This window comes from Aulonocara sp. 'chitande type north' Nkhata Bay, linkage group LG11 (genome assembly GCF_057382095.1).
Source record: "Aulonocara sp. 'chitande type north' Nkhata Bay isolate Kocher_YH1m ecotype deep benthic linkage group LG11, A_spYH_male_GT1.1, whole genome shotgun sequence".
Taxonomy (NCBI): domain Eukaryota; kingdom Metazoa; phylum Chordata; class Actinopteri; order Cichliformes; family Cichlidae; genus Aulonocara; species Aulonocara sp. 'chitande type north' Nkhata Bay.
In genome coordinates this window covers 37,932,315-37,954,998 of record NC_141354.1, presented here as the reverse complement: position 1 = coordinate 37,954,998, position 22,684 = coordinate 37,932,315, and the positions used below count along the sequence as shown (strand labels likewise).

Sequence of the window (22,684 nt, the reverse complement as noted above, 5' to 3'; positions counted from 1 at the left end):
AACCTGGAGAAAAGTCGCATTTACCTTTTTTTTCTCAGGTAGAAACGTTGGCGTCTGTTATTGAGCTGATTTTGGAAACCCTGGCTGGTCTGAGTTACTGGGAACTTGAGGTTTTCAAGGAAGTCCTGCGTAAAATTCATTACAAACATTAGTCAGACATCCAAAGAATCATCTACATGAGGACAGACCTGCAGGACACGGTGTTTTTCATGGTCCTGACTTACGGTGAGCGGTCAGTGGAGGAGACCATGGAGGGTTTAAACGAGATGAAGGGGGCTGATCTGGCTCAGAGGCCGTCAGACTGCAGCCCAGAACCCAAAAGTAAGACAACAAAGAGGAAATAAGTTAAATGAACTCTGGTGGTTAAGATGTCTCATAAGTAAAGTTTTTGTCTTTCATAAAAATATTGTAGAGAAAAGACAGATTGTTGTCCAAATCAGAATTTATGAGTGTTCAAGGAACAAAAAAATGACAAAAAGTGACTCCTTCAGTCTGAGAGACTGAATAACACAAACAGTGTCTATCATAGTTGAGCTTTAAATGTAATGTTGAAGATTATACAACTGTCAGTTGGTAAGTAAGTCTCTTGTGAGTGACTTTGAGCACTTTTCTCCTCAGAGAAACACTCTGTGGATGAACGACGCTCTGCACTGATCCACAAAGTGAGTCATGTCACATCTCAGAGGACTAAAGTATCATCAGTTCTCATGTTGAGTCATTTTTCTCACGATTTCTGCTTTTTTGTGATTATGAGAAATCATACTGAACTTTCTAAAAGAGCTTATTTGGATAAAATGGATAAATAAATAAATGTCCTGCAAATTGAATGACTTTTCCAGGTGGCAATGGTGGCAGCTGTGAAACAACTGCTTTTGGAAGCAACGAATGATTTGAGCTCGAGGAGTTCAAGAGATTCCTGGAGTCAATTTTTATTTGGATGAGTCCATCATCAACCAGAGCAGATGTAGTGAATCTGATGGTGGATGAACTTGGTCATCAGTCTGTGGAGGTGACCAGAGAAGTTTTCATGCACATGAACAGAACTGATCTGGTGCAGAAGTTACCAGAGAGCAGCTCAGCATCCAGAGGTAAGACCAACATGCATGAGTGTAAACTCTGTGTCATCAACAGGTTTTTGTGTTGGTGGTGTCATGGTGGTGCAGTGGTTAGCACTGTGTCCTCACAGCATGAAGGTTGTGTGTTTGAGCCTCCTGGTTGGCTGGAACCTTTCTGTGTGGAGTTTGCATGTTCTCCCTGTGCCTGCATGCTTTTCCTCAGAGTGCTCTGGTTTCCAGTCCAAACACATGCTTGTTGGCTTTATTGCTGGTTCTAAATTAAATGTGGGTGTGAAAGGTTGTCTGTCTGTTTAAAACCTGAGGTGGACAGGTGTACCCTCTCTCATTATCACAGCTGGGAACCCCCAGTTACTTTGGTTGGACAGGATGGAGGGTTTCTTTGTTGGGTTCTTATGTCATTTTATTTAGTTTCACATGATTTTCTCTTTTAAATCATCTGTGTCGTCTGAAGGCTGATTCTACTTGGATGTGTGATGATGTTTGAATCCTCAGAGTTGATGGTAAATGTCTTTCCTCCTCAGAGAAACACTCTGTGGATGAACATGGAGCTGCACTGTTGAAGAGAGTGAGTGTGACTTTATCTCAGCTTTCATTCAGTAGATTCAGGCTGTAAATCATCCTCATCTTGAACATTAAACACGATGAAACAGACGAAGCATCTTTGAAACTGGATGCTTCTCACAGTGTTAATGTGGAGTCTGCAGCAATAATGTTTCCACTGACGACAGAGTGAAGGACTCCGCCCTCAAACCAGCGTCCCTCCCTGTACCATTGTTAATTCAGTGGGTTGGTTTCGCCCCCTGTTGGCTCTCCAGGAAACTGCAGGTCTTCCTGGTCGTTGACAAAAGTTTAGTGAATAACAGAAACACACAGTATTAAAGATTTATACCGTCTGTGGTAAATTACAGCTTAAGAGTGTTCAGTCAGACATAAGTAGCTCTAGTGAGCATGTGAATGTGATGCTTACTTTGGATTATGGAACTTTTTATTATTATTAACGGATTCAGTATTTATTAAACTCGGTGTATCCGTTGTTGCTTTGGAGATGCAGAGACTGATTAAAGAGACACGACGTCACTCTTTCTACTCATACCTGAGCCAAAGGTAACGTTGATGGAAAGGCGGTAACATCTATTTCAACTCGGTTTATTTCTATGGCGCAAAATTAGAACAACAGTCGCATCAAGGCGCCTCCGGTATTCAGGCGGGCTGACAGCTGGGAGGAGAGAGACGCAGAAACGCGGAAGTTTTTCCGCCTCAGCGTTTACAGAAAGTGAGAGAAAGCAGCGGGAGAACAGTGCCTCACACTAAGCTGCTTCACAAACACTGAAGAATGATTTTCCATCAGCAGTGATTCCAGGGCCCTGTTTCAGGAAGCCGGTTTAGAAAACTCAGAGTGAAAAACGACACTCAGGGTTGAGTAACCCCGAACTGTCCAACTCGGAATATTCGGTTTCAGAAAGGCTGATAACAATTAGTTCAGTCAACGCGGAGTTGCTTTAACCCCAAGTGAAGCGCGCGCACGAGGATACATAAAGCCCTGATCAGTGGAGCACAGATTAAGCGAGTCACCATGGAGACGGAGGGAAAGAAGGCGTGGTCAATGTATTTTACAGCGCTTGAGGCCGAAATTCTGATGGCAGCATATGCCGATAACACGCAAATTCCGCGGAAAAAAGTAACACAGCCACAGCTGCGAAAGAAAGGGAGCATGCATGGCAAAACATAGCCGACAGAGTCAATGCGTGAGTGTTAATATAAACATTGATCTAGGGATTTCCACCCATTTAACACGTTATTTTATCATATGTTATTTTATTTGTTATTTCATACATTTTATTTTGTGATGTGATGTGAGCGCAGGTGCAACCCAACAGGCCCCAAACGTTCCTGGCAGCAAGTAAAAATGAAATATAAAAATATAGTCCAAACAGGTAAGGTGTAATTGTATTATGAGCCATAGTGCTTGGTCTGTTTGTCCCATGTAAATCAATTGCAGTTAGAGGCTACATTAATTTTCTTTCTGTAAGCACTTATTGAAATTATCTGAGCACATTACAAGTACATATTTGCTTACTCTGTATGCTCAAATGTGGCCCGTTGTAGCCAACAGAAAAAAAGCGGAGGCCCGAAAAACAGGTGGGGGTCCTCCTCCACCACCACTCACAGAGGCTGTGGCCGAAGGCATCTCTGCGGGGACATCCTCTGAGTCAATAACCCCGCAAGACACAAGTGCCTACATAAGGGGTAAATTCAAAATAATACATGATGTGCATACATCCTTTCTTCACAGTCACCTTCGCAGTGCTGCTCATTCATTTGATAAACTCTTTACCATAATGGATTATTTTGTAGTGAAGTTATTTTCCTACTGATTTTGCCTTCCCTCAGTCTTGGTTGTCTTTGAGAGCATAATGACAATGAAGTGTAAGGTGCTTGGTATGTTTGTTAATTGCCATTTGGTCCCTTGTAAGTTATAAGTGACCTGTATAAACCTCATATTCTATCAGTTGATGGTGGTGGTGTACTGCATCTGGTGCAGCCTCCTGTTGAGCCAGACCAACATGCAGTTGTGAGTAATACTCCACAGATTATATGAGTTTACAGTAGAACAGCAATGTTGTTTATTTCTTTACTACAGGAAAATAATGAAGAAACATTGACAGCTGTTACAGAGGAGGAAGCAACAGAGACACTTTATGAGGTTTACATCTTTTAATACTTTGTGTACAGGAAATACAGGCGACCAATAAAGCCAGTTGAACAAAAAATCTGTTTATTCTTCTTTCAACATGTTGAGGTGATGGGTCAAAGGAAATGATTGTGACATATGGTGTCTCTGACTGCGCTTCCATCTTGTATGTCCGTGGGAGGGTCAGGATGTTCATGGTTTGGATCACTGCTGATGTTTGGTTCAGAAGGACAGTGTTCTCCTCTAATTGTGGCAATGTTGTGAAGAATCACACATGCCACAATAATGTCACATGCCCTTTCTGGGGTGACCCTGAGTCTTTGCAGGCACTGGAACTGGGCCTTAAGCATTCCGATAGTCATTTCAATTCTGGCTCTTGTCCTGCAATTAGCCAGATTATATCGCTGCTGTGGGCCCGGTTCAGGGTCAGGGTAAGGGGTAAGCAAATAGGGTAAACATGGATACCCCCTATCACCAAGCAAGTAGCCAGTGAACTCTCCTAAGACAGAAGGATACACTTCTGAAGCAATTGGTCTTTATATATTTTAAAGTATTTTCAACTCACCATGTCCAAATTTTGTGCTCAGTGTACATTCACGGAATATTTGTGAGTCATGGACAGAGCCTGGCCACTTGGCTTCCACATTTGTGATAATGTTGGCAGCATCACATATGATCTTCACAGTGCAGAGAACACAAATTAGCATCCATTACTATGATAAAATAATTTGTTAGTTTGAAATGCTACAGGGAACTATGTACCTGTACATTAATGCTGTGGAAAGACTTCCTGTTCACATAGTCTCCTTCATTTACTAAAGGAGCAATGACTGGAATGTGAGTGCCATCTGTACAGCCAATCACGCCTGGGAACCGTGAAAATAAATGTAAAATTTAAGTAGTAGTTCAAGTATCACCACATCATGAATTAAGTTTTGGTCATCCTGCTACCTGCAATTTTGTGGCATCCCTCTTTGATAAATCTTGTGGGTCTGTGACCGGGGAACACCACAAACGAGTACAGGAGACGTTTCAGTGCAACTGTAACATTCCTGACTGCCCGACAGACGGTAGCCTTGGAAACGTGCTCAGCGTCACCAATATTATACAGAAAGCTCCCGTTTGCAAAAAACCGAAGTGCGATACAAATAATATGCACAGAACTGAGAGAATGTCCGCGATGTGTCACATGAGCAATATTAGGCCTGAGGATGTTATTCAAATAAATTATAGATTGTGCTGAGAAACGGTAACGTTCACACAGGAAATCATCAGGAAATGATAAAATGTCCAAACGCGCTCTGATCACTCTCTCCCGGCGGAGAGCTCTGCGGAGAATTTGGGCTTCACGATCTACTGGCTCTTCAAGGAAGGAGCACGCCATGTCCGACACTTCCTACTGTCAGGTTTCCGACAAAGGGGCGGAGACAGTCAGGGTTAGTTGTAGTAAACCTGCTAGGGGGCAGGTTAGCTTCACGGCGTGTGTCGTCATAGTGACTCACTCAGGCTTCAGCTGAACTCGCTTTGTGAAACCGAAAACCCAGAGTTTTCGTTAACTCAGGGTATACTTACTCAGTTTTTCCACTAAACCGGCTTCCTGAAACAGGGCCCAGGTGTTCACATTTTACATGAAGTATTGAAGGTAAGCGCGGCATTAAGTTCTGCTTCCTCCTGGAAGTTCACATTCGTAGTTCTGCTTCCTTGTTGGAGTTGTTTTCATGTGTGTGTAACAGGGAATGAGATACAATAATAAGTTATATTAGATCATGTGACTGTTGCTGGTTTGAAGCAGAGGTGCAGAGCTCTGTGGGAAAGAACCGGAGGTCTCGGTCACGGTAGAGTTCTGGTTGTGGCGGTTTGAAAAGGCCACGATAGTCACGTGATCTTAACCCTAGAACACTATCGCTATAAACAGCAACACAATCACTAATGCCGGGTGATTTTTACCCGATATAATATGACCAACAAAAAGTACTTGTCATCAAAATATATCAAAATTTGACAACACATGACAAATTAGAGTTGTCTTCTTTTACTTTCAACTGTGCCATGTCTAACAAAATGAAAAAAGTGTCATGTGGGGACCCTAAAATAATGCTCCAAAATCACAGAAAAATTAGGGCAAAGAACAACAAAATTCCTAAAAAAGATAATGACACTGGAAAGCTGGTCTTTGGTCCACCCATTCCTGGGACATTTGAGACTTCCCTGGTGAAGGCACAGTCTCCTCGACACACTAACAGCTGCAGGAGAGAGAAATCATGTAAATGTTGAAAATCAAATAGCGATAGTATTCTAGGGTTAAAGTTATCTGTGCGCAGCTTAATCTCTCATCTTCATCAGACACCAGATCTTCCTCACACACTCTGCTTCCTGGATGGTGAATGTCAGAGTCACAGATATAATGACACAATAATTATTATAAATGTTATTTAAAGGTTTGTGGTTTTTTTTTACAATAAACAAATAACAGTTTGTTTATTGTGTGTTTCTGACCAGTTCGAATTGAGATTTTTAATTTGTAAAGTTTATATAAACCAGGGATGGATAATTAATTTTACCGGGGAAAACGAGACTGTTGTGCATTGTACTGGTTCTCCAAAAGCTGATTCTGTTCATCTGGTCGTAGCGTTTTGTGGGAGAAACGTTTCGTCGCTCATCCGAGTGACTTCTTCAGTCTCAGCTGACTGCAGGTTTCCCCAAATCTTATAAACAGTACATTTGCATAATGACTGAAACCAGCCCAGTGAAGGAACAATAGGCTGGGAGGTCAGTTCCTTAATCATAATTATGCAAATTCTCATGACCATTGATCAACAACCACTGACCAAAACCCACTGATCAAAGACCACTCAGGGCCTTCTTGATGTGCTGTTCTTCTGCCTCCCTGGCCGCTGTGTCAGTGGGGATGGTGTTCGCTCTGTGTTGTAGCGTCCTGATGACTCCCAGTTTGTGCTCCAGTGGATGACGAGAGTCAAACCTTAGATACTGATCCGTATGTGTAGGTTTACGGTACACGTCAGCTTTTAGATGTCCCCCATTACTGATGGAAATCTCACAGTCTAAGAAGGCTAACCTGCCACTTTTCATATCCTCCCTGGTGAATTTGATGTGTCGGTCCACTGAGTTAATGTGATCCGTGAAATGTAGTACGTCCTGGGATTTCATTTTCACCCAGGTGTCATCCACATATCTGAACCAATGGCTTGGTGGTGTTCCAGGGTAGGATAGCAAAGCCCTCTTTTCCACTTCTTCCATGTACAAACTGGCCACGATGGGTGAAACTGGGGAGCCCATGGCACACCCATGTTTCTGCCTGTAGAACTGACCCTTGTATGTGAAGTAGGTGGAATGAAGACACAGTTCCAAAAGCAAACACACTTGGTCGGTGCTGAGAGTGGTCCTGTTGCTGAGGTTGGGGTCATCCTGTAATCCCTTACGGACTACCTCCAACGCTTCCGTGACTGGGATGCAAGTGAAGAGAGATGTAACGTCGTACGAGACCATGGTTTCGTCTGCCTCCATGATGACATCTCTCACCTTCTCAACAAAATCCAGGGTGTTCTGGATGTGGTGTTCAGAGCTGCCCACCAGCGGGTTGAGGATCGAAGCCAGAAACTTGGAGATGTTATAGGTGACAGAGTTGATCATGCAGACAATACTTCTTAAAGGTGCACCCTGTTTATGTATTTTTGGTAAACCGTACAGGTTTGGTGTAGACTCCCCTGGGTACAGCCTGTGGTATGAGGTCCGGTCAACAGCCTTGTCTTGTTCTAGCTGCTTCAGACAGTCTATCGCCCTCTTGCTGCAGCCACTTCCTGGGTCTCGTTTCAGGGGCTCATAAGTATTTTCATCACTGAGTACTGACAAGATCTTCTCATGATAGTCTTTCTGGTTTAGCAATACTGTGCACCTACCCTTGTCTGCCGGAAGGAGGATAATGTTGTTGTCATCACTAAGTGATGTGAGTGCCTTCCTCTCCTCCATGGGGATGTTGGATGCTGGGGGCTTTGCATTGCTGAGACAGGCCGAAACTTTCGTCCGTAGTTGCTCTGCTTCCACTTCTGCAATATTGTTGTTACGAATTGCTGTTTCTGTGGCTGTGATCAGCTCCACTAGCTTGGAGATTTACTTTCCTGGATGATTGAGAATGCATCAAGACATTGTACTGGTTCATTTATTACTTCCCAGTGTAACTTTTTCTGCAGCTATTTAGAAACAACTCAACGTCCTTTTGGGGACAAAAACTAATCCTCTCAATTTTATTCAAGGTTCAAGCTGATGTTTGACGTTCACGTCCAATCACAGCTTTCATTTGGGTGATAGAAAAGTAACAAACGTCCATGTCAGTAATGTTGTCATTAGTGAAATACAAAGCAGTCAGTTTCCATCCATCAAATGAACAAACAGCAGACATGCTGTCCTTCATGTATAATATGATTTATTCATTTTCCAGGTGGTAACTATGACGACTAAGAAGCTGCTCATTGAAACACTGAACCAGTTGAGTCCAGAGGACTTTGCTGAGTTCAAGTCACTCACTGAACTGGAGAAAGATCTATCATCCGAGCCAAGGGGCCGACTGAAAACAGCAAACACACAGGATGTAGTGGAGCTGATGGAGGAGACGTACAGAGGAGAGAGTGTGGAGGAGACCAGAAAGGCTTTAATGAAGATGAACAGGACTGATCTGGTGCAGAGATTATCAGGTATCACCTCAGGAACCACAAATAAGAGAACAAAGACTTAAATATGTGAGAATACTGCACATAGTTCATCACATTCATATGAAACCAGGTGCTGACTGATAGAAAAATCTCTTGACTCTGTGTTGTGTAGTGAATGATGAACAAAGACGTTTATATTTTCGTGCTGCTTTTTATAACGTGGATTAGAGCAGAATATGTGCAGGTCAGGCAGGCTGGCTCATTACAGGAGGCTCAAACACAGCACACTACAAAATAATAGCAGCTTATAGCCGGTGTGCAGTGATATTATGTGACTGTTTCAGGACTTCACAATTACAACAAACCACTGAAACTCTTCTTATTAACAGTTAGACAGCTACAGAGGTCACGTGCTCTGTATAGTGGTCGCACACGTGCTGATACCTAATGATCCCACACAGTGCAGTGATCCACTGCCTCTGAGAGAGGGCGCCATTGAGCCAATAAACATCACAAATCCATTGTGGTTATTATGGAATCACATACAACATAAACACTGTTACACAAGCTCAGTTACAGTATTTTGATCAGATCAGAACAAAAACATCCAACATCATTCAACATGGTTGGAAAGTCTTCAAGCAGCTCTACAGGTTATAATTATGTCACTATTAACCCTCATCATACTGACTGAAGTCTGTGGTAGATTTTTGTCATACCTCACAGATGTGTTTTTTTCTATCATTTAAATTTTTAATGAATTTGTTAGTTTGTTGCTAATGTTTCACACAATTTTCTATTTCTGCTTTGATTGGTGCTTCTTTAAAAATACAAATGTTTGTAGGTGTCAGAGGACTCCAGTCAAACAATTCCACCTTTACAGTTTTAATAAATGGGACTTATTAACTGTATTGTGAATTTATTCAGTTGCAGCTGGTCCTAAATTAAAGTAACACACAGTATCTAGTATCTGTCAGTGTCTATAAAGAAGAAAGACTCAGATGCCATCACTGCCTTCATCGTCTGGATGGGGAACTTTCCAGACTAGAAGTCATCAGAATGTTGGAGACGTAGCTGCATCTACTGTACCTGAGAGAGCTGGAGTTCTCTGGTCACGCAACCCATATCAAGGAAGCATGTAACAGACACGCATGTGCAGCACGCTTTGGAGAGACAAAGCGCTTCATGGAGTCACGACCTCCAGCTCTCACTGGGGCAGTTTGAATCTGAATGTGCAACAAGTGGGTGAAAGTAACACCTCCAAGTTTTAGGCCATGGTTCTCAGCTGGTAAAGGGTGGAGTGCTCACTCCAGGTCACGGACGAGTTCCCCCATTTGGAGGAGTTTAAGTATCTAAGGGTGTCGTTCACAGGGGAGGGGAGAGTGGAGCAGGAGACTGACAGATAGATTAGTGCTGTGTTTGCAGTGATGTGGATGCTCTGCTGATCTGCCCTGGTGAGGAGAGAGCGGGCCCTGATGTTTTAGATTTGTAGGTGGAGCTATGTTCCTGCCCATGCATATGGTCACAAGCTCTGAGGACTGAAAGAATGAGATTATGGATACAAACAGAAATGAGTTTCCTTTAAGTCTATCTGGGAATGTCCAAGTTATGTCCAAGTTACGGTTGGTTAGCATGGGAGAGGCAGCCTGGGACCCTCATTGGACAGAAACGCCCGGTCTGGAGTCGACTCCCGTCACGTTCAAAGACATGTAGTGTATATTTATATATGTGTGTGTGTGTGTGTGTGTGTATATACACACATGAAAGTGATCAGCGATCAGAGTATCCTGTGTGTGCTCTCATTCACAAAGTTAGGCCTCTCTCTAAAATCATTATTAACGAGTTAACGAGGTTTAAGTGTCACTTTGATGTGAAATCTTTCATGTTCTAAATCCTCATAAAGCCTGATGATAAAACAGTTTCTAATCTGACTTTTTCTCTTTCTTTTCTCCTCAGACAAACAGTTTCCTCCACTGAGCCAGAGAGTGAGTAACGTCATATCAGTCGACTTCACACAGTTCAGCTTTGATTCAGTAGATGAAGACTGAAAATGATCTTCATCTTAAACACAAATCATACACATGAGATTCAAGCTGCAGCTTTGTCATGTACACATGAGTTTTATACATGATTGGTGTAGAAATATTAAACCTTATTTACATTTTAAAAGCAGATTAAATTCAAGTCTTTCTGTTTATCAGTAAAGATGTGAGCAGTTAAAGCTCCCCTCTGTTTGTAAAATCAGGAGACTCACTGCAGTTTTTGTAGCTCAGTCTTTGACAGAGTTACAGTCAGGCAGTAAAACAGAGTCACAAACCTGTTCATGAAAATTAAATCCTTCAAAAAGAGGAAAAAATGAGCCAAGAAATAAAAAACCAATCCAAGCAGGTACCCACCGAGCACCAGATGTTCATGGAGGTTATTTTCTGCTCTACGTCTGGTCGACCGGTCATGACCTTAAAAAGACGCAGCTTTATGTCTGAAGGTCAAAGGTCATCTTTTCAGGTTTTTAGAAGGAATTGGATTCAAACATGAATTTATTTTTAGCACACTAAAATGTTTCTGTTGATTAAAAATCAAACAGATATTTGAATGGTGCATCGCTGTCATGTGACCTCTGTTTTTACCAGGTGGAAACGATGGAGTCTCTTATTGAGCTGCTTTTGGAGACACTGGCTGATCTGAGAGGCAGCGAGCTCAGAGACTTCATCGAGATCCTGAGAAGAAAACGTGGCTCAATGAGCCCCATGAGTCTGCCTGAGATGTCAGACCTGCAGGACATGCTGGACGTGCAGGATGAGGTGTTTTTGATGGTGAGGACTTTTGGCCAACAGTCAGTGAAGAAGATCGTGGAGGTTTTAAAGAAGATGAAGAGGAGTGATCTGGCTCAGAGGCTGACAGACAGCAGCTCAGAAGCTCAAAGTAAGATAAAGACAAAACATGTTAAAATGATAAAAGTGTTTCTGCTTCAGTTCATATTAGAAACAGTCAGATTTACAGAGCAAAGAGAGCATTGTTGACGAGCAGAAAATGATGTTCAGCAGGTTTAAATGTAACTTTTTTTTTGTTGATCTCTGTGTATTTTTTTAAAGCTCGATTAGCTTTTATTAAACACTTATTTCTATTTCTGTTAATTTCTCTTTTTTCAGACAAACATCTGGATGAACATCTGTCTGCACTGATCCATAAAGTGAGTAACGTCTCATCTGTCTGACTCTGCAGAGTTCAGCTTTGATTCAATAAGATGCAGTTTGAAAATCATAATTTCATCATTTAGATTAAACAGTTGTCACAGAAATGTTTTTAGATTAAAAATCAAAGATTATTAAAAAGTGTGTTTACATAAATACATCTTAATAAATAAGATAATAAAAGAAAACAAAGTGTTTCAGAGAAAACATTGAAAACATTCAAAGTTTAAAACAGCTACAAAAACATAAATCTGTAATTTTCTCAGTGAGGAAACATTTTTTCTTTATGAATGTTTGAATTTTCCAGGTTGCAACAATGGCAGCTGTTACAGATGTGCTTCTAGAAACACTGGAGGATTTGAGTGATCAGGATCTCAACAAATTCAAGTTGTTCCTGCAGTTCACTTGTTTTCAGAAGAGTCTTCCACAAATCAAACTGAATAATGGCAGAAGAAGAATAGTGAATGAGATGATTGATAAACTTGGTCATCAGTCTGTGGAGGGGATCAGGGAGGTTTTAACAGACATGCAGAGAACTGATCTGGTGCAGAGGCTGTCAGAGAGCAGCTCAGGACTCAAAGGTAAGAGGAAATAATCTGTCAGAGTTTCTGTAATAACTTTAATACATTTTATTTATTCATTAAAGTTTATTTAACCAGGAAAAAATAAACTTGTGACATTAAAAATCTGTTTTACAAGAGTGTCCTGGCCAACAAGGACAGCTGTACAATAATCATAAGCTGCATAAATTAATACAACAGATATGTTGGGATTATTCTTAACTGTGTGTGGAAGGATTTTAAATATAATATTACACCTTACAGTAAAAATTAATTTAAAGAATTAAATCAGAGAAACTCACAACAAGAACTGCATAATATAAACTTTATTATCATTTATAAATGAAAGAATTTGTTTCCTCTGATTTATTTTGGACAGACGTTGATAAATGAACACATTCAGGTTGTACAAACACAGTAAAATTAAACAGATTTGTTTTCATATTTCAATGTTTAAAGTAAAAATATTCAGCTTATTGAATCAGTGACTTTCTTTAGTAAATGTTCTTTTAAAGCTCTTTGAACTTCTTTCCTTTGAAAATATTTTTCTTTGTTTTTTGCATTTTGAGCTCATTAATATCAGTCTTGTGTTGTAAATGGATCTTTATGTTAGCTTTGATTGAAACTCCACTATGGAGACAGACGACCTGTATGAGGTAAATGATTCAAAGTCTTTTCAGTGATTTCTCTGTGATTGTGTAACTATGGCCTCCTCCTGCCTTCAGTCAGCACAGCTGAAAGTGAAATATTAAAGCTTTTTATTGTCAGGACTCAGTGTTATACTCAGGATGAGCACACATAAAGGACACACACACATAAAGGACACACACAGTGTCTGTATCATGTAGTTACAGTTTGTATTCAATGTGTTGCAGCTGCAGGATCATCAGCTGAAGGATTTGATGTGGAGGAAACAGAGAAAGGTCAGTGTCCAGAAAACACATGAATCAATAAATACACTCATTGATATGAAGATGAAGAAGATGAAGAAGAAGAATTACTGAATGAAACAGAACTGGATCATTTCCTCACACGTTGATAGTTTCCCATCAAATATGACTTCATGTTAACAAGTTTAATGTTGTTATTAATCCAACTTACAAGGATCATCAGAATGAAATCAAAGCATCAGTTATTTCAAAGTGTCTGATTATTAACACTGATGTTAAATCAGTCATGAATGAAGCTTTTAATCTTTCTTTTCTGTCAGAGAAACACTCTGAGGATGAACGTTGGCCTGCACTGATCCACAAAGTGAGTCATGTCACATCTGTCTGACTTCAGATCATCCAGCTTTCATTTCATAAACACAGGATAGAAATCTTCAATAGAAACAAATGATTTGATTTTGATTGGAAAAGTCAAAGTTTGATAAGTTGAGCGTGTGCAGTGAGGGAGGTCTGCAGCAGGTCAGAAAAGTCCTGAACTTGTTAACAGAAGCAGAATAATTGTTAATCAGCTGTTTGTGATCATTGTGACAAATATGACCAATGACATCATCACCTTATGTGATGGATGATGTCATCTAAACACATCTACATTTGTAAAGTGTTGATGAGAAAACAAACAAACCTGAAAGTGAGAAATGTCACATTTATCTCATGAACATTTTCTTTGAATTTTCCAGGTAGAAACGATGGAGTCTGTTATTGAGCTGCTGCTGGAAGCTCTGGATGGTCTCAATGAGCCGGAGCTCAGTGAGTTCAAGTTGAACCTGCTACAAATTCATCGCAAATATGACTCAGGCCTCTCATTGATGTGGTACATGAGGACAGACCTGCAGGACACAGTGTTTCTGATGGTGCAGACTTACGGCCAACAGTCAGTGGAGAAGACCATGGAGGGTTTAAACGAGATGAAGAGGACTGATCTGGCTCAGAGGCTGTCAGACTGCAGCTCACTGCCTCGAAGTAAGACAACAAAATCAAAACTCATTAAAGTCATAAAACTGTTTTCATGTCTCATAAACGTCTGACTAAAGTCTTCTTTGACTTTATAAATAATATTTGTAATAAAGACAAAAAAACACATCTTTAAAACATATTTTATGGCTGTTCTGGAAAAATCTACTTCAATAAATACATAAAAATGAGACCAGATTAAATCCAAATACTTTGTGAGGAGGAGTAAAAATGACTCCTTCATACTGTTTATTATTGCTGAGGAGGTTTCAGTGTAATTCTGCATATTGTCCATTTTTCCAAAGTCATATTTCCTGAATAATTGTCAGTTAGTTGTTAAATGTGTTTGTCATGAGTGACTTTGAGCACTTTTCTCCTCAGAGAAACACTCTGTGGATGAACGACGCTCTGCACTGATCCACAAAGTGAGTCATGTCACATCTCTGATTCAGTATAAGACAGCAGGCTGAAAGTCAGAGGACTAAAGTATCATCAGTTCTCATGTTGACTCATTTTTCTCATGATTTCTGCTGGATGTTTGTGACAAACTGAAGCTTCATTCAGTTTGACTTCTTCAGCAGTAATTTTCTGCAACACTAATGTCAGGATGTCTTTACCACTGAGGATGAGCTGAGGAAGTGTCAGCATGTACATTTGTCCTGACTCTTCAACAGGACAGAGAAATCTGAAAACATCAAACACTTTCAGCTTAAACAGGAAACTTTATTCTACTTACAAATATTAATAAAGAATGAACGATGATGTGAAATCAGGGAAAGATTCTTGATGGATATATTTCAGTTTTTATCTGCACAGTGAGAGAAGAACTGCAGCCTGTAAAGAAAAAGTATTCAAACCCATAAAAGTGGATCACAGTTTTAGATTTTCTTCATTTTTTTCATAAACGTACCACAACTAGTAAATAGATGCTTGTGTTTGGCTAAATAAATATGTGACCCCGTGATTGTGTTTATTGTTCCAGGCGGCAACAATGGCAGCTGTTAAACATCTGCTTTTAGAAACTTTGAATGATTTGAGTCGTGAGGAGCTCGAGAAATTTAAGAGGATCCTGCAGATGATCCTTCCTTGGAGGAATCTGTCATTCTTCTCATATAGGTTGAGTCCATCATCAACCAGAGCAGATGTAGTGAATCTGATGTTGGATGAACGTGGTCATCAGTCTGTGGAGGTGACCAGAGAAGTTTTCATGCACATGAACAGAACTGATCTGGTGCAGAAGTTACCAGAGAGCAGCTCAGCATCCAGAGGTAAGACCAACATGCATGAGTGTAAACTCTGTGTCATCAACAGGTTTTTGTGTTGGTGGTGTCATGGTGGTGCAGTGGTTAGCACTGTGTCCTCACAGCATGAAGGTTGTGTGTTTGAGCCTCCTGGTTGGCTGGAACCTTTCTGTGTGGAGTTTGCATGTTCTCCCTGTGCCTGCATGCTTTTCCTCAGAGTGCTCTGGTTTCCAGTCCAAACACATGCTTGTTGGCTTTATTGCTGGTTCTAAATTAAATGTGGGTGTGAAAGGTTGTCTGTCTGTTTAAAACCTGAGGTGGACAGGTGTACCCTCTCTCATTATCACAGCTGGGAACCCCCAGTTACTTTGGTTGGACAGGATGGAGGGTTTCTTTGTTGGGTTCTTATGTCATTTTATTTAGTTTCACATGATTTTCTCTTTTAAATCATCTGTGTCGTCTGAAGGCTGATTCTACTTGGATGTGTGATGATGTTTGAATCCTCAGAGTTGATGGTAAATGTCTTTCCTCCTCAGAGAAACACTCTGTGGATGAACATGGAGCTGCACTGTTGAAGAGAGTGAGTGTGACTTTAACTCAGCTTTTACAAAAAATAGTTTTTAGTATTGATAGAAATGAAATAATGTTTTCTTATGAAACTTGAAGTTTTGCAGTTCATAAAGAGAGTGAAGTAAATATCAAAACCGCCAGCTGTCTCTTCAGTGATTATTCTAAAAAATATAAATATTAATGAAGACATCTTTTTTTTTTATTAATATTTGATATTTCTACTACAGTTTCTCTGGAAATTAAATAAAAAGAAATCTTTAAATCGTCCAACAGAGATATTATACAGTAACTTAATACATTGTTTTGGTTTTACAGGTAAAAGAACAGGAAGCTGTCAGACAGATTCTCTTGGAAACACTGAATGAATTCAGTCAAAAGGATCTAAAGAAATTCAAGCAGTTGCTGCCGTTCACGTGCTTTAAGATGAGCCTGCCACAAATACAGATGTATACAAACAGGACAGAAGACCTTGTGTATGTGATGGTGGATAAACTTGGTCATCAGTCTGTGGAGGTGACCATGGAGGTTTTAACAGACATGAACAGACCTGATCTGATGCTGAGGCTGTCAGAGAGCAGCTCAGGTGAGACCAAACAAAGTTTAATAAACAGATTTTCATAATTTACAATAAACTTGTTTAAACAACTTCTAATCAACAAACATTAAAATAAACAGGAAACACAACAGACGTCCGAAAGTAACTTTGCATAAATGATCAGAGCTGAATCCAACCTTTCTCTCTGTCTCTGTCTTGTTCTGACATCACTGGTGAGAATATTTGGATTCATCAGCTTTTGATCATCTTAGACGTCACTCAGCTGCACGTCCTGCTGAACATGTTGTTCTGATGTTGAAGCAGCACTGCACAGCATAAAGTGATCAAACAGCAAACATGTGGACAGTTAGAGGATGATTTTATATGTCAGCATAACATCATTCATTTGAATTCTTTGTGTCTCAACAAGGACGAAAAACTGAAAGAAGTTCAGAGCTTGAAGGTTGTCAGAGCCTGACGGTAATCCCTTCCATTCATCCATTTATTGCTAAAGTTTCTTTCTTTATAAACATGTGTACTTATTGACTAAAGAGACTGTCCTCTGCAGCAGGACTGCAGTGATTGGACTAATCTTGAACCTGAGGTGAACAGTACAGATGCAGACGAGGCTCCAACTTACAGGTAAATCAACTTCCTGAATGCTGCAGCACAGCAAACTGGAACTACAGGAAACAGTTCAGCTTTGGATTTATTCCCAGAGGAAATTCTTCATTTTGCATCCGATTCACACGACTACTCTGTGTTTCCATTCACTCTGTTGTTCCTTCATGAGTGTGTATTTAATTCCTGTTTCAGCCTTCAGTCTGCAGCAGGACACTTTGAATGCAGAGTGTCGGGCTTGCGCTGGGTCTGTAAGGGAAAGACCAGCTTTCAGTACCAGTTTAGATCTTGGGAGGGACACATGGAGAGGATGGAGAGCAGACAATACATGCCTGCAGGTCCTCTGATGGACGTCACAGTCACTGCTGGGAAGTTAAATGAAGTTCACCTGCCACACTGGATCTGCATCGGTAAGAGGACATGAAGGAAGACTTTCAGATGTTTGACATTTCTGACAGTGAGCGCACAAACTGTTATAAACTGTTCTTCTCACCATGTTTGTGTTGTTGTGTTCTCCTGCAGATGACATCCCTGACATATTGGACACGTTTGCAGTCCTTCACATAGATGACTGTGGAGATGTTGTGGAAAAAGTGTCTGAGGTCACACCAACACATGTCAAGTTAACTGAGCCGATTTTCTCTCCGAGAGCGGTCCTGATGAAACTCGGCGTTCCTGTGAAAATCGGCTGCAACGTGTTGATCTATCAGACCAACACAGCTTTCCTCACACTGCATGTTTATCTGATCCCACGTGATCCTGGGCTACAGCAGGTTATTACATGTTTCACAGTATAATAGGCAGAATTCAGGAGAATGAATAAATTAATATATAAAACATGGCTTTTTAGTATCTTTGCACTTTATTCTTCACAGGTAATAAAGCAGAGGGAAGTGCCCCATGGATACAAAGCTATCCTGAAGCCAGATCCAGAGAAGTCCTTGAAAATTCTTGATCGTTTCACACTAACAGCAGATGTGGATGGTGCAGAAATCTGTCCTGAAGTATGGTTTGAAATGCTTTCATTTCTTTCCAAATACATATTTGCATAATAGGCTGAGAATAAATAGTCCAGCTGTCGTCGGCAGCCTTCATGCATTTTACTGAGCAAAGAAAGGATTCAGTAAATATTCAATAAGAAGAGCTGATCTGGAAGAAGTGAACATGATTTACTGAGATAGAAAAATGAACGAATCTATTTGGTGATTTAACGCTGATGAACCTTGATTGCAGTGTTAGGATTTAGGACAGGACCCCCCAAAACAGTAAGAGCAATCTTACTGTGGCAGGGAAGTTTGACTCTATAGAATGAAAACAGTATTGTTAGCTCAAGCATGACCAAAGCACAGAAAATGAGTGTAATATATTATAATAAATAGGATATACTAAGTGATCGTAGCAAAAAGGTGGTTGGGAAGGGTAGGGTGAGGGAAAAGCAAGCACAATAGAGACCGAGCCTACATCAGAGGCTGGAGTCCTGGATGGTGAATGGAGAGCAGACAGAAGAGATTGAAGTCTGATGAAGCTCAGAGAGTGAAACGCTTGTTAGCAGGAGCAGAAACATGACAAAAGATACAAAAGGCTTTGATACACCACCAGCTATATGCTGACTTACCAGGACTTTAACATTTGAGTGACTTTGAACCAGGAAAAGAAAAAACATGAATGATGAGAGAAAACATGGATACAGGATGATGCTGGAACTGGATCAGATGCATGAACCATAGGCCGGTGCAGACCAGCAGTCCATTTGTGGACGAGAGAAGGTGGAAAGCTTTGAGAACCTGCTGAAGCTGCAGCTTTTGAAATATCACTGTGGAGTAGTAAAGGCAGAAATAGTAACTTACAAATATCCATACCATACCTCTCTCTTTCCCGTTGCTCTTTCTTTCTTTAACAGGATTTAAAGCTCAGATATCCAAGTGGAAAGCCAAATTTCTTTGAAGTTTACACTGAAAGTCCAGATGGAAACTTCCACCTTAAACTCACATCAAAAAAAGATCTTCAGCCAGTATGGACCTGTACAGTTCGAAAAGGTTAACTTTACATTTTCAAATTTATCATCACTTTATTGTATTAAATGAGTACAATTACATGTTAGCTCAACATTGTCAGTAAGCTATATGTAGCAGCAATCTTCGGTCCTTCTTTGCCGCTTCTGCAGGACGTACATTTTCTGACTCGTCCTTTTCTAAGATAGTTTGTGTCTTATTCTGTAGGAAGAAACAAGGCGAATGTAAAACAGGAAACATGTTATTTATTCCACGCAAAACCCAAAACTACAGAACAGATTTCTCTGGTTGGAGCCCCGTTGACATTTTCCTGATATTATACCTAAAACAGCTATAAACAGTGACGGTCAGAAAAGTGTTGCCCATGACAGAAAGATGCAACGATATCTTCTATAAAATCCTTTTGGAAAATGAGAAACATCTAATCGATGAATTCAGTGCAAAGTAAAACATACAATGGTGAAAAAACCTCTTTAGACCAAATAATCTACCTGAGCATAGATTCTGTTGGAAATGTCAGTGTGCAAGGATTTTATAAAACGTTATTTTACACTTATATTTGGTGAGATGTTTATGGTATGTGGGGCCTTTCCTGATCACCGAGCCTCTCATTCAGTTTCAAACTAGAAATGTCCCAAAATGTTCATGTAAATGTGCTGTATATCATGCAGAACAATCACTGAAAATACCAGATTTCCTCCACCTAACAAATATCAAAATGATCACAACTATACTTTTTGTGAAGATTTATTATTTGTTACATTTGAATATGAATTAAGTTTAAATTGAAAACCTTTCATCACCACACGGTGGCCCAGTGCACACCGTTTTATTACACCTACCAACCACACAATAGAACAAAGCGGGATGAATTTATAGAGCGTAATATATTAAATTACAACATAAAATATTGAAGATTAAAATGAGAAACAACACAAATTAAAGATCATAACAAAATACTTAAATATGGCCGATGGATTGGAGTAAAGTTTCTTTAAAATTTTATATTTATACGTTTTATGTTCCTTGATTATTTTCAGCTGAATACCAAAGCACTGATCAAGCACAAGGTAAGATATTTCAAATTATTTGTATAATAACTGCATTTAACATTTTACAGTAGTGAGTTTTCTTTGGTTTAAATTTCACAAGTTTACCAAAATTTACCAAAATTTGTTGTTAATCCAGAGACGTTGCTCATCCATGCCATAGCCCAATTGACTCCACTGTTAATTGTTGGTCGTATTTCATACTGCTGCAACTTGTGCCTGAGGAGGAGAGGACTTCATTTAGAATTCTGAGAATTTAAATCAGGGGTGCACACACTTTTTCAGCATGCGAGCGACTTATGAAATGACCAAGTCAAAATGATTGACCTACTATGAAAATGCAAAACATATATTTATTTATAAACATATGGAGTATTCATTCAGGCATGTTGCATAACTGTATGAACCCATATTACACAACACAACTCTGTACATTTTTGATATTACCTTACTCTGATGACTTGCACTGAATGGAATCAACCAGGGATGCACAGTCTGGACGGTAGCTGCTGATAGTCAGCCTCAAGTACACTTTCAAATAATCATCAGTCATGGTGGAACGGTATTTGGACTTAATAATCTTCTGGGAAAAGGCTGAGTCACATGAATAAGTGCAGCTGCAGTCAAGGAGGTAACACATTTCCTAATGTTGGGGTACTTTTCCTCTGCAAGTTCCAGAACTGTCCGTTAGCCCTGGACTTAAACTCAGCTTAGTGTCAAAATCTCATCCTCTATTTCAGAAAAATTCCGGTGAAACAGTGTATAATTCACCTGTTTTTCTTCATTGGTTCATTCGAAGACTTCTCTCCTAAGCCACTGTGGAAACTACACAGCATTAAGAAAATAAACACTCAACGTAAGACACAGCACCTAAAACGACACTGTACAAGAAAACAAAGATAAAATCAATAAATACCTTGTTGGCTGCATGCTGCAAAAAGGGAAGTACTCCCCATTCTTCTGAGGGTTCCTTATAAGTGTCTAGTTAAAGTCCATTCCACTTAACTTTCAATAAAGAGCATTACGGCTCATTCTTGCTACCTGCTTGCAGGTGTTTTCTTAGGTTTCCAAAAAGGAGACAACAAGACTTGTAAGCAGGCTTGACCTTAAAAATAAAAGCACCATAACTTGAACTACATAAAATAACATAAATAATGTACAGCTTAAACAATTTACAACGATGACATGGACCTTGACAAGATAAAGAAATGATCTAAATTATATAAACAATATCATCATGCCAACAGCTACACAGTGTTTCAAATTTTGATGCGAGTGGATCAACCTCTGCATCTTCCCAAAAAGGGTAGCATGTGAATGTATCGACTGCATCCATTATCTCTTTCATGTGGAGCAATTTTGCGCATAACGCTTGTTGGTGTATTATGCAGCGGTAATTGAGGAAATCCGGAATAACATTGTCCTCCCTGCACCTGGCAGTGAATCCATTTGAGTGGCAAACCATCCGTGGTGATGGACACCAATTTGTATACTGGGAGCCTGGTTTTCCCAATAAATTGATTGAAAGACTGAAAAATGTTTCAGTTTGCTAGCATAATGAAAGTTAAAAAGTTTGAACATTTGTTAAGAAATTAAAAACTTTCCTTGTTATTTATTAACAGCTGCAGGATCCTCAGTGGGAGCAGCTGCTGTCAGCTCTCAGTCGGCTGGTAGGTTCATCAATATTACCTGTTCTGTGGTTTTATATAATGTGACACATAGAACGCTGATGAATCCTAGTGAACAGTCAATCACACCTTTTTTCCCGCCACAATTTTACTTTTCGTTAGCTTACATACTTTGTTCTGTCTTCAAGTTTTCATTCTAAAGGAGGAGCTCTCAGTCTCTCAGCTCTCGGTGGCAGCGAGTCACTAAACTCAATCCTGCTTATATTTCTTTCTTTACAGAGATAAATATAATATTCATGTATTCAGCCCTCTGTGAATCACTTCCTTATCATGCTGGAGGGGTTTGTGAGTCCCAGGCTTTTTCCTGAACAGCTGATTTCCTCCAACAGAGTGATGATGGTTGTGTTGTCTTCTAACTTCATGAAGATTAACAATCTGAACAGCAGCCTGTTTGACAGGAAGTCCAGTATCCAGTTGCACGATGTGTTCCTGAAGACCAGAGTGACGAGTCTGCCAGTCAGCTTCACAAACAGCCTGCTGAGAGAGAGTTTGTTATATTTCACATGTATGAAGAGAGAGTGCAGGGCAGTGAAGACGACATCATCTGTGGCTGTATTCAGCTAGACGACAGTTATTATTAAAGCTAACGCCTACTGGTAGATCAGCCCAGTAAATACGGTGTTTCTGTGTTTTTACTGGTTCATCTGTTTCACTTTCAGATGAAAACCAAAGAAGTGGTAAAGTGCAAGCTAAGATGTTTCACATGATTTGTGTATAAAAAGAACTGCACTTTGTGTTTGGCTGTGGTGGGTTTCCGTTGGTTGCTGACCTCATATTTGAAGTACTGCAAAATGCCAGGGAATGAATGAATAAGCTCTTGTTCAACAATGGCACCAACCAGCTTTTCCAAATCTACTGATGCTGTTGACTGGACTGTCAAA

General features: G+C 40.1%; 1 protein-coding gene across 1 annotated transcript in view; it reads left to right on the top strand.

Annotated features, from left to right (window-relative positions):
* The first annotated feature begins 947 nt into the window (after window positions 1–947).
* The window catches only part of LOC147319763 (uncharacterized), a 149,371-nt gene continuing 127,634 nt past the window's right edge, over window positions 948–22,684 (top strand). The window contains exons 1-21 of the mRNA XM_086312501.1: window positions 948–1,088; window positions 1,598–1,641; window positions 8,225–8,477; window positions 10,392–10,420; window positions 11,066–11,357; window positions 11,585–11,625; window positions 11,934–12,207; window positions 13,062–13,109; window positions 13,397–13,440; window positions 13,814–14,096; window positions 14,469–14,512; window positions 15,070–15,355; window positions 15,865–15,908; window positions 16,214–16,481; window positions 16,864–16,913; window positions 17,002–17,075; window positions 17,250–17,464; window positions 17,577–17,827; window positions 17,930–18,058; window positions 18,955–19,090; window positions 20,107–20,136. Coding sequence (XP_086168627.1) covers window positions 977–1,088; window positions 1,598–1,641; window positions 8,225–8,477; window positions 10,392–10,420; window positions 11,066–11,357; window positions 11,585–11,625; window positions 11,934–12,207; window positions 13,062–13,109; window positions 13,397–13,440; window positions 13,814–14,096; window positions 14,469–14,512; window positions 15,070–15,355; window positions 15,865–15,908; window positions 16,214–16,481; window positions 16,864–16,913; window positions 17,002–17,075; window positions 17,250–17,464; window positions 17,577–17,827; window positions 17,930–18,058; window positions 18,955–19,090; window positions 20,107–20,136 — 2,947 coding nt within the window. The 5' untranslated portion in view covers window positions 948–976. The remainder of the gene's footprint in view (window positions 1,089–1,597; window positions 1,642–8,224; window positions 8,478–10,391; window positions 10,421–11,065; window positions 11,358–11,584; window positions 11,626–11,933; window positions 12,208–13,061; window positions 13,110–13,396; window positions 13,441–13,813; window positions 14,097–14,468; window positions 14,513–15,069; window positions 15,356–15,864; window positions 15,909–16,213; window positions 16,482–16,863; window positions 16,914–17,001; window positions 17,076–17,249; window positions 17,465–17,576; window positions 17,828–17,929; window positions 18,059–18,954; window positions 19,091–20,106; window positions 20,137–22,684) is intronic.